This window comes from Typopeltis vanoorti, chromosome 6 (assembly GCF_054136105.1).
Source record: "Typopeltis vanoorti isolate ZY-2024b chromosome 6, IOZ_Tvanoo_1.0, whole genome shotgun sequence".
In the NCBI taxonomy this organism is placed as follows: Eukaryota; Metazoa; Arthropoda; class Arachnida; order Uropygi; family Thelyphonidae; genus Typopeltis; species Typopeltis vanoorti.
The window spans coordinates 71,151,644-71,167,302 of record NC_143554.1 but is presented as its reverse complement, the minus strand read 5'-3'; the positions used below and the strand labels follow the sequence as shown (position 1 = coordinate 71,167,302).

Genomic DNA, 15,659 nt, shown 5'->3' with positions numbered 1-15,659 from the left:
TCTTTAGAGGGAAAACACTTAGCCACCTCAATCTGAAATAAGTTAATACTGCTAACTTTGGCTAAAAAGGTTTCCATTATTTTCTTAGGATGTCAACAGGAGTCAAACACTGATATCTCACAAACAAGTGGCATGTGTGACATAAAGAAAGGTTAAAAAATGGTTAAAAAACTTTGCTTTTTAACCATGGCATATATTTAAAATATTATTTCAAATGATTAAATGTTCTGGTTATCAAAATTGTAAAGTAAAAGCAAGAAATTGAAATAAGTTTCAAAAACATCTATCCATGATTAAACAAGAGCATTTATTTATATATCACAGTCAAAGTAGCCAGATTAGGATCCTAAAACATGTGCAACAAAGTGTGGATTGATTATAAAAGAAATTCACGAGGCCTTGTCTTAATATCAGTACTAAATTTCAACAGTGATTATAAGAGGATGTGTCCAGCTGAAAATGCATAATTAAACCGACACAATATTACTTTCCCAATGAATACATCAAACAGTAACTTGCGCCCAGAAATCCAATAGTGATGTAAGGGATTCAGGCATGTGGGGCACTTCTGTATTGCAAGCAATGACACACCAACTTTGGTTATTGATAGGAGTTGACCATGAAGCTGACTGTACAGTTCCCAAGCTAATTATTGCACCTGAAATGCACATTAATAAATTTTAGCTAATATAAGTGTATGCATTTATTAAATAAAAGTATAAATCACAATCTTTATTGTAATATACTACTCATATCACTCTTAAAGTAGAACATTAAACAGTTTATCAGCAGTTAAAAAAACCACATACAATTATAAAAGTTAAATTATACCATACTGTCATATCTGACCAGTTTATACTAAGCAAGATGCATCACTAATAATTATTTGCAAGGATTGATTCATGATATAATAAAAGGATGACTGCACACTGAATGACAAGCCATATAAAAATTAAAAAAAAAAACATTGTGTGTTTAATATATATATATATATATATATATATATATATATATTAAAAAAAGAGCTAACAGACACATCCCTATAAACACAAAGGATAGGACTATATATAGCCATTCAAATTTTTTTCTGTAGCATTGCTAATGCGTACCAATACAACTCTTATATTATGTCAAATGGAGCTTACAATATCAGAGCAGTTTTATAAACAATTCCAACAGCAAAGCTGCTAGATTTTTAACTCACACAAGAAACAAACATAAAACTATTTGCTGAAGGTTTATAAGATAATGCACAATAATATAAAGTTATTTCAATAGAAAAGAAAAAAAATGCTAATGTAATGGTCTAGGTACTTTTAGAGTTATGTACACTCGGGTCTCTTTTTATGTGGATTTGAAGTTATGCAGTGCACGCCCACAGATACGAGACCTTTCAACACTTCTGCGTATGTCACCAGAAGGAGAATCCATTCCGATAATAGGGTAATCCAGAGTTTCCCAAACTTTTCCTATGATGGAAACACTTCACAAATCCTGAAATTTTCATGGAACACCTTGGTTATTTTGTGATGTATTCATTAATAATGAATTGTTAATTTAGCTGATTTTTTATTCATAATTAATTAAATTTGGCCCAGTGGAGGAAAAAAAGCATTGAAGAAAGCAATTTCTTTGGAAATGAAAATTGCAATTTTAGATCACTTAGCAAAAGGAGAGGGATCTACGGTGATTGGTGAACATTTTAATTTAGGCGAATCTACTATAAGAGCACTTAAAAAGATTGAAGTCGCAATAAGAAAATCTGTCATTTCTGGCACAAAACTAAGTGCCAAATTATCATCTTACTCAAGAGAGATGCTTTATTAGAAAACATGGAACGAGCGCTCATAATTTGGATTGAAGAATTAACTCAAAGGGGAATTCCTATAAGTGGTTATTTAATTAAAGAAAAAGCTCTTTGGTTTTATGAACAGATGAAGCAATTGGAGTAGTCTACTTCCGCTTCCCAGGCTGATAAAGAATTTTCAGCTAGCAAGGGATGGTAAACTGGGTTTAAACCAGGTTAAAAAGGAATGCACTTCATAACGTGAAGGTTGCAGTGGCAGATGAAGAAGCAGCCCAAAATTTTTAAGAGAAGTTAGCCAAATTATTGAAGATGGTGGATATTGTCCCGATCAAGTGTTTAACGCTGACGAAACAGGATTGTTTTGGAAGAAAATGTCTAGTCGAACTTGCATCGCAGTCTGAGAAAAAAGCAAGTGGGTTTAAAGCAAGCAAAGATCGAGTAACGTTGTTACTTTGTAGCAATGCATCAGGAGATCAAATGTTGGAACCCCTCCTAGTAAATCAATTTCTAAGACCACGTGCTCTAAAAGGCAAAGATCTAAAACAGCTGCTGGTACATTGGATGACTAATACAAAGGCCTGGGTAATAACTGCTGTATTTACTGAATGGTTCAATAATTGCTTTGGACCAGAAGTGGAAACATACGTGAAGCAAAAAGCTCTCGATTTTAAAGTTTTATTAATTGTTGACAATGCACCAAGTCATCCACATTTAGAACATACAATGTGCAGGTAGAGTTTTTGCCACCCAATACAACAAGCATTATTCAGCCATTAGATCAAGGCATAATTGCTACTTTTAAAAAAATATTACGTTAAGCACAGTTTTCAATTTATATTGGATAAACTAGAAAATGAATCATTAACAGTAACTGACATTTGGAAAAAATTTCCTATTTTGGACTGCTTAAATCATGTTGCATCTGCTATCACTGAAATAAGACCACAAATTTTAAATGCTTGCTAGAAAGCAGCTTGGCCTGGATGTATTGCAAACAGTGCAACCATACAAACATCTTGTGGACAATGTCTTAAGTGACGATGATATTATTGGATAAAATATAAGACTTATTGTTAAACTGACCATAGATTTTTAATTCGTACGTATGTTCGTACAATATTGCCTACTGGTTTTGCTAGTAACTGACTAGCTTTTTCAAGGCTTGCATAGTACAAAAAAATGATAAATGCAAAAAAGGTTTAAGAAAGAAAAACGTTAGTATCTGTTAGGTAGCTAAGGTAATGTGACATTTCTACTCAGTATCAAGAACATGCTTTACATGCAAATGCATAATATGATTATTTGCGTCTGTAGTTCTGTTGAACTGAGGGAAGTAATTAGATTTTTCCAAGTATCATTCAGTATGGCCCCTTGATTTCTGTTTAGGTTGCTGCCTGTATGTAGCACTACTGCTGCTGCTTTAAATAATCAATGTCTGTAATCTTCGTCTATGTAGGGCATAGAGCTGTTATTCCAGTCTGTAGTGTGGTTCGAAGTTGAAAAGTGATGTGCTAACCCGGAGGTGATCGTTCTGTTGTGATTTACATCGCCAACATGTTCTTTGTCTTATTACCAGGCTTCTCGAATGTCGTCGAAAGTCCAATGTAGGAAAGACCGCACATGCATGGAATATTATACTGAGTAGAAATGTCATGCGAACGTGTTACCTTAGCTACCTAACAGGTACTAAGGTTTTTTTGTATTCTTAAACCTTTTTTGCATTTATCATTTTTTTGTACTGTGCAAGCCTTGAAAAAGCTAGTCAGTTACTAGTGAAACCGGTAGGCAATATTGTACGAACATACATATGTACGAATTAAAAATCTATGGTCAGTTTAACAATAAGTCTTATATTTTGTAACACTTTACGGCCAAAAACATGTATAATTTAGATATTATTGGATATCGATTAACTTTAGATATTGTTGAAGATCCAGAAAACAATACTGAAGTGGAAGAAAAACCTGTCCCCCTCACTGCAAATATAATTCGAGAAGGTCTTGAACTGTGCAATAAATTGGAAAATCGTTTTCTTGTTAATGACACAAATTCTGAACGAGGCTTGAAATTTCAACGTGAGCTGAAGAACCGTATGTCTGGATATCGCGAGCTGTATAAAAAATTAGTGAAATCATCATTGCAAAGTTTAATCACTGATTACATTGTCAGAAGAAAAAAAATCAGCACAGAACGAGGGTGAAGCTAATTCTGTTTGTGAAGAAGCATTGCCTTTACCATACAGATCTGATGCGCTGACTATCTCTTCTGGTGATGAAAGTGATTTTTCACCAGTTTGCAAACGTTGCCGAATATTGTCCAATAGCGATGATAATATGTTACTTTTCAATAAAATTAAATGAATAAAGCTTTAAAACAAACTTAGGCATTCTTATTTTCCTGAATTTTCATAAAATTCAGGAAAATAAGAATGCCTAAGTTTTTTTATACGATTTTAGGTTTTATTTTAATTCATTGCTTTGGTTTTATGCAGTTTTAGAAAATGATGGAACATATCCCTGATTTTTCAATATAAGTTAGGCCTTGTTTGTGCGATTTTTTATATGCGGTTTTCTGTGGAACGTATCTACCGCATAAAAAGAGACCCGAGTGTATATATATATATATTTTTTTAACCGTATAGCAACATTCTTGTTCATCCTAAGTTTTGTAGTAGAAATAAGTTTATAGTATAACTCATTATCATCACTGGGAGAAGTCTCTGTCACACACACAGCTCAGCATACCATTCCTTAAATGCACTCACATTCTTTGTGGTCACTACACTCTCAGGCAAATACATTCCAATTGCCCACCACTCTCCATACAAAATTAACCTGCTTCTCACTCTCCTGCTCATGCCATCCTTATAATGCTTCCTGTTCTTCCCCACATTTCTCCCATTCTATGGAAAATTTGTTACATGAGACCTATTATTAGCACTCACTCTGTATGCATGTCTGTCTGTGATGTACTTGCTCCACGCTTATAAATCATGAGATGCTCAATTTTTTCTTGGAAAAAAAAAAAAATATGACCATTATTGTCATATGCTACTACACTTCCCAGTATCATAATTCTCACATTATTCATTTCTCCAAATTCTCCCTTCAGTTCCCACTCTAGCTTTCTCTATGTGCCTATTAAAGGCTCCTCGTATAATAATGTTTTTGTTTTTTTCTGTTGAATATTCTTTGCAATAACTCATTCACCGAGCTTCGAAATGCCATCTTGTTACCGTCATCTAAACATGTCTGTGAAACATCCACATTGCATTCATTATTAACTGTTTGTTGCTGTACATTTTTACCTCTGCTACTCTCTTCACCACTATAATGACATCGTTTCTTGATTGTCTGCGCAGTTAGCCTAGTGGCTTTGTGCTTCACAACCATATGGCTGGGGAAGGAGTGTCCTGGGTTTGATTCCCGTCACTGACGTGAGGAGCTTAAGGATCTTCCTCAGCCATAGCCAAGTTAGCTGGGCTTGGGCAGCAGGGTTTTCCCCCCAGTTTATCTGCGGTTTTTCATCCCGCAAGTAGGCAAACTAGTCCCGTGAACACACACGGATGCCATAAATACTTAATCCCACCCCCCATTAAGGGGTTCAAATCGCCCCAATAGGGACAGGGGAGAAAGGGAGGAATCTCCACATGAATAAATAAATAAATTTCTTGATTTACTCTTACTTATATTCTTCTTTTTCACGTGCTTGCTTTCCCCCTTTCACTTAGTGTTATGAACATATACAACTTGCACTTTTTTTCTCTTCAATATATCCACCATTCCACACTTCTTCCTGTCAACTGAGTTCCATGCCATTCATCTGTCATGTTCTGGGCTTTCTTCTTTACTACATGCACATTCATACTGGAAATACTCACTGAAACCAAAATATGATGCAGCACATCGCCTGTGGAACTGAGGATTGTCCATGATTTTTAGAATTCGACACAGAAATCAATAGAAACCATCTCACTGTGGCATGAATGTTTATAAAACGTAGGAAGGTGGGAAGGCAAACTAGCCCCGTGAACACACACGGATGCCATAAATACTTAATCCCACCCCCCATTAAGGGGTTCAAATCGCCCCAATAGGGACAGGGGAGAAAGAGAGGAATCTCCATATGAATAAATAAATAAATTTCTTGATTTACTCTTACTTATATTCTTCTTTTTCACGTGCTTGCTTTCCCCCTTTCACTTAGTGTTATGAACATATACAACTTGCACTCTTTTTCTCTTCAATATATCCAGCATTCCACACTTCTTCCTGTCAACTGAGTTCCATGCCATTCATCTGTCATGTTCTGGGCTTTCTTCTTTACTACATGCACATTCATGCTGGAAATACTCACTGAAACCAAAATATGATGCAGCACATCGCCTGTGGAACTGAGGATTGTCCATGATTTTTAGAATTGGACACAGAAATCAATAGAAACCATCTCACTGTGGCATGAATGTTTATAAAACGTAGGAAGGTGGGAAATGAATTTTATTATTCACTTAACACCACCAATCTGCATAATAGAGGTTTAAAGTTGACTTGAAGAAGTACCATGTTTGTACTCTAGAACATCAGAAACTAAATTAGCTCTAAAACATGATGTACAATCTTTTTATGGGTGGGACACACACACACACACACACAAAAGGATCCATTTTGAGAAAAAAAACTTACTTGTAACCTTTGGAAAGGGTATCTTCATCCATAGTACTAAGTTACCTGGTGAAAAACATTCCAAGTTCAATTCTAGTCAACCGCTACAAGCGTGCTGTTCAACATCTATAGAGCCATGTCAAGGTTTTTAAGAGTTAAATGGTAGACCTCAGTTTTTCTTATATATATATATATATATATATATATATATACATACACATATATATACACAATATGATGTAAATATCAACATGTCCTGCTTAACTGATTACACCTCATCATCATCATCAATGATAGTACTACATGAAAAATTTACCTCATTACTAACTTCCTATCTATAATTTTTCTCCAAATCAGTCTGTTACTTGTCAAGACTCCAACATCATTATCAGATCTTATATTTCTATTGTCTAAGGCACTTTGTACCATATCAATCCACCTATATCTTAGTCTTCCTCTGGGTCGTTTTCCTGCCAACCTGGCAGAGAACACTTGCTTTGTTAATCTTTCTTCGTCCATTCTGTTCAAGTGCCCATATCACTTGAAATTAGCTCTGCTAATGCATTCCTGGATGCTGACAATATCAAGTTCTTTCCAAATATACTTGGTTTTAATATGATATTGCCACCATTGATGCCATCTGTTCACGCCTCTAATCTTTCTCAGGCCTCTCATATCTGCAGTACCTAGTCTTTGGTCAAGTGTTTTACTTCTGACCCAGCTCTCAGATCCATAAGTTAAAACTGGTTTGAACACTGTCTTATATACAGCTAATTTAGTGTTCTGACTAATTTCTCTCTTATTCCATATGAATTTATTCAATTGACTTCCTACAATACCAGCTTTGTTGATTCTGTTATCTATTTCCATATTTAATTTACCATTTTCACTAAAAATGGTGCCTAAGTAGCTGAAATGTTTTACATGTTCCACAGGTTCCCCATTCAAACCACAGTTGACATTTTCAACGATTCTATCTATTTTCATTGTCTTTGTCTTTTTATTGCTGACCTTCATACCGTATCTATTACAACAGTTATTCAATTTATTCAGGGAATCTTGCAAACTTGTAGTGGATTTCTTGATAAGTATAACATCGTCAGCATAAAGCAAAGAGCTGACATTAATATCTCCAATTCTGATATCATGTTTAATACCACTTTCCTTCATAATGTGATCCATATAGATAATGAATAACAGAGAGGATAATGTACATCCTTGTCTCACACCAGATTTAACATTAAACCATCTTCCTGTACTTCCTTCATTTCTAACTGCTGACTTGCAACTCAAATAAAGACTAAGTATTGCTTGATATAATGCCCCATTGACACCATATAACTGTAGTGTATTGAATAGCTTCTCTCTTGGCACCTTGTCATATGCCTTTTCCAGATCGACAAAACTTAAATACAGATCTTTGTTATATTCCCATGCTTTCTCGACTATTTGTCGTAAAGTGAAGATCTGATTCTGACAGCCTCTATCTGGCCTGAATCCAGCTTGTTCTTCACCAAGCTTTTCTTTCACAATTCTTCTCAACTGTTTCTCAAGTATACTGGCATAAATCTTGTCCAGAACACTAAGTAGGGAAATACCTCTAATTCTCACATTCAGTTTTATTTCCCTTTTTATATATGGGTACTATGAGAGCTCTACTCCAATCATCAGAAATTCGTCCCTCTGTCCAGGCCTTCTGAACTATGCAGTGCAGCCACTGTAAGACTTTTATACCACCATACTTCAGCATTTCTGGTCGAATATCATCTACGCCTACTGCCTTTCCACATTTCAAGCTTTTGATGGCTTTTTCTACTTCAAGTACGGATATGTATTCCTGACTGTATGCCTGTTGAGTGTTTTTTTTTTACCACTGATTAAACCTTTAAGCTGTTAATATTTGAGCAAAATTTGAAATTTTTTTTCAAATTTTCAACTGAAAATTTAAAGGAAAAAAAAAAAACATTTAATGAGAGCATTGTGGATGATTAAACTTCACTACAAGTTGTTGCCTAACCCCTTTGATTGTTGTTGTTGAAAGTCAACGCAACTGTTCAAGAGTAGAATCATTCATACCATTCCTGTGTTTTGACTGTATTTCATGTCAGTAAATGCCCTCTTACATATACAGGGTGTCCCAAAATTCACGCAAGAAGTTAATTAAAAATTGTAACTTCTTATTGATTCATAAAGTATACAGTATAGGGTTATGCATGGAATAGCATATCGGGTAAATGGCCTCCACGGCTTTGCTGGCACATATGCACTCTTTTGATGAAATTTTCCATGACCGTTTTTCATAAATGTGGCTGAATTTCGTTGATACAGCACTCAATTTCCTCCTTCAAGGCGTGGGTGGTTGTGGGCTTGTTGGCATAAACCTTAGACTTCAAAAAACTCCAAAGAAAAAAGTTCAACGGCGTTAAGTCACATGATCTGGGCGGCCAATTCTGATCACCAAAATGGGAAATTACACGACCAGGAAATGACTCATGCAGTAATTGAATTGTTTCTCGGGCTGTATGGCATGTGGCACCGTCTTGTTGAAACCACATGTCGTCCACATCCATATCTTGCAATTTAGGCACAAAAAACTGGATTATCAATGTCGCGATAGCGAGCACCATTAACTGTTATTGCCTTACCAGCCGCATTTTCGAAGAAGAATGGACCGATGATGCCTCCAGTCCAAAATCCGCACCAAACAGTGACACGTTGTGGATGCATTTGTTTCTCAACAATCACTTGTGGATTTTCTGAACCCCAAATGCGACAATTTTGTCGATTAACGAAGCCATCAAGATGAAAATGAGCCTCATCGCTGAAGATGATTTTGTTCGAAAAATAAGCATCCACTTGTTGTTCCATAATTCATTCAACGAACTCTCTTCGCTGTGTGTGGTCATTTTTAATAACCCTGAACTGTCAGCTGTCACACTGTCTTTTTTTTCTCGTTGGCAACATTTTACCGCACAAATGGCGCTAAATTTAAATCTTGCGTGAATTTTGGGACACCCTGCACAAGTACTTCCAAATGAAATAATTTTTAATCTCCCAACCCTTATGTTTGAGTATTTCTCAGTGGAACATTCTGTTCCAGTCTCTGATTGAACTCTAATAAAATCATCTGCATGAAGTTCACATGATTCCATATGATATGATATATGGGGATTTGTGCTTTCAGTGTCAATGAATTGATGAAAACATATGCTGGTGGGTGTGAATTCCAATTGTTTACACCTGTCATAAAAATTCTTAAGAGTGGTGAGCTGATGAAAAAATACTTTAAAATCTATAGTTTCTCTTAGTATTGTCATTTCATCAAAAACTTCCTTGCAGGATTTAAAGTGAGTTAAACTGTTTGTTTCTAGATTTGATTTTAATAATGGCAGCTTGTTACAAAAACCATCTACATGACTGTAAAGATTACAGGTTATTCCCTTGAAGAAGAATATTTAATGCATTCAAATGCCGACAGACATCAGTTAAGAAAGCTAGTGACCTAAGGAAAGTGACATCACTGAGACTTTTAGGAAGATCAGTATTGCAAGGGATAAAGTTCTTTCCAAAGACTGAAAAATCTCAATATAATATATATTCCAGCACTCAAACAATGGATTCGTTTGTGCAAAAGCAAGTCATCATATTGAGTGTCAAATTCAAAAATGTTTTCGATTTTCTATGCATGGTTTTCCACCCCTAATTAAATTCACTATTTTCCACTACCTTGTCCCATTGCATTAGACAGTCTAAGCAAAGACCCACATAATGCTTGGTGTACAATGTTATTGTTAACATTTGAGATTTTACTTCCATCACTTTTAAGCAAACCAGCAAGTCCAATATTTTCCCCACTCACACATTTATGTCAAGTTCAGGGGCAGCTGGTCTATAGGGGCTGGGCCCCACCTATATTTGTATAACTAGCCCAATAATTGTAGTTTTAAAAAATATGTTTCTTGTAATTATTATTATTATTTTTTATCTATTTCCAACACGTTTTATTGCTTAATAAAAAAATTACTGTAGTATTTTGTGGCAATATTGTATAATGCAACTTAGTACAGTCTCTGGGGCCAGCCACGGCTGGCTCTATTTTATATGTGTAGAACACAGGGCATGTACGAGGCATGTGCACTAGCAATCGTATTTGTTTACCGGGCGCAGTGCTTATCTTGGGGCCAGTTTAGTCTGGCCCAGTCACTGTGTTGACACGTACGTACATAGTACTAGATTCTTTGATTGCGAAGCATGTGCATTAGCAAGCGTGTTTGTTTACTGGGCAGAACACTTATTTTGGGGCCCGTTTAGTCTGGCTCAATCACTGCGTTTGTACGTAAATAGCGCACTATTCTTTCATTGTCTTATTATTTATTCTCGTTGTTGATCTGTTTTATTGTTTCTACTAAGTACTACATATTATGTTTACTTTGTAAAAAATAAAATTTATTATTTTTCTTTGACTTTTATGTGTTTATATTTACGGATTCTATTAGTCAATCTTAATTAAGCAATTTTAACTTTTTAGAATTAAAATTTCGACATTGATTTATAAAATAAATAATAGAAATAATAACTTTTTTTTTAACACTTGAAAAATGAAAACTCAAAAATATTTTGCAGGGCGGCCAGCTGGAGTCAAATCAGCTTCTGTGGATTTCCAGTTTACTGATCTATTCCCGCAACTGCAAATCTTTTGAGTTTTCGTGTTATTAATACGTTGAGCCCATATATGTTATGGCTTACAATTTAAAAAAATTAATAGCTCAATACATAAGTGGATTCTGACTAAACATTATTGTAATAGAAATAATAACTATAAATCAATAATAAAACCCATTATATAAATATAAAAAAATTAAGCTGTTTTTGGCCCCTGGCCCCACCTGTTTCTATTGTCACCAGCTGCCACTGGTCAAGTTACAATGGTGATGCATTTATTGAAATTGCCATATTCTATTATAGCGAATTGAAGTTGGTTATGTATTCTTTACTACATGTTCCATGTAATGAAACTGTTCTAATAAAAATTTGGTTGGTATCAGACATCAGTATATTCGTCTAATGACACAGAAAAATAAAAGCAGTCCTAAATCACTTTTCCAGTTTGTGACTAACATGTTTATCCTGCTCTGCCACACTGTGATCTATAGCTTGATATGAAAGTGAAACACTTTCAAACTTTTCAGCTAGTTCATTTTTGCCAAAGGCTTTAGCCATATCAATAGCAATTTTTAATTATATTTTCATCAGAATGTTTTTTTTTTGCCTTAATTATTCTTTTAGAAATAGCAAATGAGGCAATTACAGATGCATCTTTAGTTTTTTGCTACAGATGTAAACATATTCCTTTGTGAAGTGACTTTTCATATTCATTTCATAGGTGATCCTGCATTTCCTGTATAATTGGAATACTGTTTTATGTCTCTTAAGATTATATTCTTTGTCAAATATTCACTTCCCCATTGTTCTGTAAAGCTACAATTTTCTCTCTGACTATTTTATTTATTTTTTAAAGCTGTAAACATTCTCACTACTTTGGGAGCTGAAAGTTCTTACGTATTTTGAAGAAATTTAGAATATCTAAAATTTTACCCAAATAAACACCCATAAAGCAATTTTCATGCATGAGAAATACACATAGAAATAAGTATGCAATGTACTAAAAGGGTCTATAGACTCACCAGGTGGTGATTCGTTACCAGATTTTCCATAGTAATACACACATACACTACTGTTTACTATAATTTATAATCCAATTAATTAAAATGCTTTACATTACACAAAATTAAGTTAAATAAATTTATTACTGAAAACAATCTTATAACTTTTCTTTTATTCATATAAAAGTTTGAATTTTATTTAAAATAATTGCAGCATAGAGCATATTGTGCTGAAATGCACATTTGAAACATGATCGTGCTTAGGCTCGCCAAGCAGTTTATTCTCATCTTTTCTATACAAATGAGAGGAGAGGGAAGGGGTAAAGACAATCATACAGATATTTTATTTTTATTTATTTATTACATTGGTATCATATCTTCCTACTGATGTATTATAGGAATCGCCACTTCTACGAAGTTGTACAAAGTTGCAGTGAATAAAAGGGATATATATAGCTGAAGTGTGCAATTATTTTGCAATGAAGTAAATATTAATTACATTTCTTAAAACGTAAGATTATAGGCCTATAATCATACACTAGTGGTTTTGTTCTGACAGAAATGAAGTGTGGTTTATTCTTCATTTGAAGGCTGTGAAATTTCATTCTGCAGACCACCAGTTGGACAACACTGCACTAGAGACAGACACTAACTCAAAATTTCTTGAGCTAGTCTGTCTCTAGCAAAAGATTTTTTCCCTCCTGGAAACTCTGGTTTTTAATCTTGCAACTCAAAATTGACTGTAGAACTCTCACTATTTCAGACAATGATTTACAGTGTTAGGTGCCACAAGATGGTAGCAGTTGCCTGTTATACTCGCTTCTCCAGATACTATAATAAGTTTAGTTTAATCCTTTATCCAAGTGTAAGCAAACAAAGTTTGCACCTGAAGTATCTTCAGGACTGAGGCAACTCGTAATAAAGGTGGACCAAGCTCTCATCACTCCTTGTCTCAGTATCTCCCGTAATGCAAAAGCACATCTCCTTGTGGACATGTATAATGCTATGCATTAAGGGAAGGGCCACTACCCAGACCAGTTTCCATCTTTATTGAGGTCTCGTCAGTGGGAGCCAGACCCAGAAGTGGTGATACTAAGGCAGAAGCAATGGAGAGGTCATATTTACACTTGGATAAAGGATTAAACTAAATTTATTATAGTCTAACCAAGGAAAATAAACTTCCAACATTCTCCAGATACAATCATTATCATTAATTACAATCAAGAATCATTAATTCTTGCACCAGCTATCTGTGATTGGATTCTAAAGTCTTACCACTCCTTTTGGGGAATAAAAGGCATTAGCAACAGCAGACACTTTTCTGGATATAGGAATATAAAATTTTATTATATGCATTTGCCCACATAGGGCATCTTGAAAAGATATTTCATTTTTAACTATATTTAAATAGTAAATATGTTGCCCCTCTTTCCACGTAGACTTGGAAAGATGAAATTCAAGTGAAAACATTTTTACCATATCCTTTGGATAATTTGCTGACTCCAGCTTTTTTTTTTTCCTATTGTTGTTATTTTTTAAGTCTGCAAAGGCAGTGATTCCTTTTAGAAATCCTCTATAAGAAAAATCATGGAATTTGAGATCTGATCAGCTAAAATGAAATAAATATCCATATTTAATGTTGTTCCAGGATACAGAATAAGGCTACATTCAACAGTAGCTTCAAGAAAAAGTAGTCCAAAATATTACATGCTAAGAGCACATTATGTAATATATTTTGGGGGATATAACAATTTCTCCATTATTTCATACAAGTTTGTCATGGCCCACTCTTGACAAATGATTTGAATGAGATTAGACTAAGCTTTTTCTCTAAAAATCCTCAAAAGATTTTAGAGAAATCTAAAATCCTCCAAATACAAGAGATTGCAGCATTAGAAGATGAAAACAATTTTCCATCTTCTCAAACAACCCTGGTAAAGATTTTAAGAATTTGCAATTCAAATTCTGAATTTCAAACTGCATTCAAGTGCAATTTGAATAAATACTGGCAATCTAGGAAAATCTTTTCACTGCAAACATGCCAGAGAAGCATAACTACCATATCACAAAAGTCCACAATGCAGGGAAGGAAGGTAAGAGCCTGGATGGACACAAAAAAGTTGGGGGGGGGGGGGATTCTCAAGGTTCCATCAAGGTTGTGGAAAGGATGCTCAGTACTTATTTCATGGAAATATTTGAACAATACATTCTTTCAAGCCTGCAGAATTAATAGACACCAAATAAAATCAGATGAATGTCACACTTTGGAAAATATATACAATTAAACTTCTACAATTAAAATTGTAGAAGCTCTCTGGTCAACTCATGAGTTTTTTTTTTTTTTCAGAAGCAACTTGTATGATTGATAATAATTTCGTTTTTAAAATTACATTTACCAAAAGAAAAATTTGTTCAGCAAAATTAGTGTTTAAACAATATAAATACATTCTACTACTTACCTATTGTTTCAACCACTGTTTGTGAGGTATGATTTCCATGACAGAGTATAAAATGTTTACCGATTGCCAGAGGAGGAGAAAACGTTGCTCCATCAATGACATTTAACAGAACTATATTTCCTTGAACAGTTCCTATTAATGAATGGCTAATTCCATCACCTGTAACTTCAAGGGAAACAGCAGATTGAACATTATCACTCAATGATTTGGGAACATCAGCATCATGTCCTTTTGTTATCTAAAAGAGAAGAAAAAGTTTCTGTAAGAGATGTAGTTTCTTATTGTTAAGATTGTAAATCATGATTTAAGTACTTTAAATTATTAAATATTCAAGATAGGTTTAAGTGAAAACGGTAGATTTCTACTCAGATTTCAAGGATGAAAAATTTGATTACTCCAAATTTTTTAAAACCAATACTGCTAAGATCATCTTCTGTTCATCGTTAATTTTTTAATATGTATGTTATTTTCCACATTCGTTTTCAATAATTTTTCATTCTTGCAAATTAAGGTACTCGGTTCTGGTAAAAATTATCTCATGTATTCAGTCAAATTCTCCATCTGATTCTACTGATGGTAAGAAAGTAAAATGACGAGGCCATATTTCTGCTAGTCAGATAACCACCCACTTAATGATACAGCTCAGTACCACTCAATTGCATTTATATAAAAACAAGATCCTAATATAAGTTATTACTAAAATAAAGTGCCAAAAGGCCTTCAGTTCGGTGATGCAAAATTACACAAGCGAAGTGGATATTAGATCCAGCATTATTTCAAAGGCGAATGTAGAAACTATGAAACTCTCTGGCCAACTCATGAAACTTTCATGACTTGGCCAGAGAGCTTGTGGGTATACATTCCTTGGCATTCACGAGTTGCCTTAGTGTGGCTCCAAAACCAAGGAATTATACTTCACGACATTGGGAAGTCGTCAATTTGTTTATGAAACATTAAAGACTTACTATATGTTAGAAATCATCTAAAAGTTTTACACAACAATATATAGACTGTGCATGATGTGCCTGATAGTACGCTTGACTGACTGACTGCAATCTTTCAATCTGTA

General features: G+C 34.4%; 1 protein-coding gene across 1 annotated transcript in view; it reads right to left on the bottom strand.

Annotated features, from left to right (window-relative positions):
* Positions 1-286: 286 nt before the first annotated feature.
* LOC150105529 (D-3-phosphoglycerate dehydrogenase) overlaps positions 287-15,659 on the bottom strand; it is a 123,710-nt gene continuing 108,337 nt past the window's right edge. Inside the window, exons 10-11 of the mRNA XM_090394243.1 lie at positions 14,591-14,828; positions 287-658 (exon numbers count right to left, since the gene is read on the bottom strand). Coding sequence (XP_090250369.1) covers positions 504-658; positions 14,591-14,828 — 393 coding nt within the window. The 3' untranslated portion in view covers positions 287-503. The remainder of the gene's footprint in view (positions 659-14,590; positions 14,829-15,659) is intronic.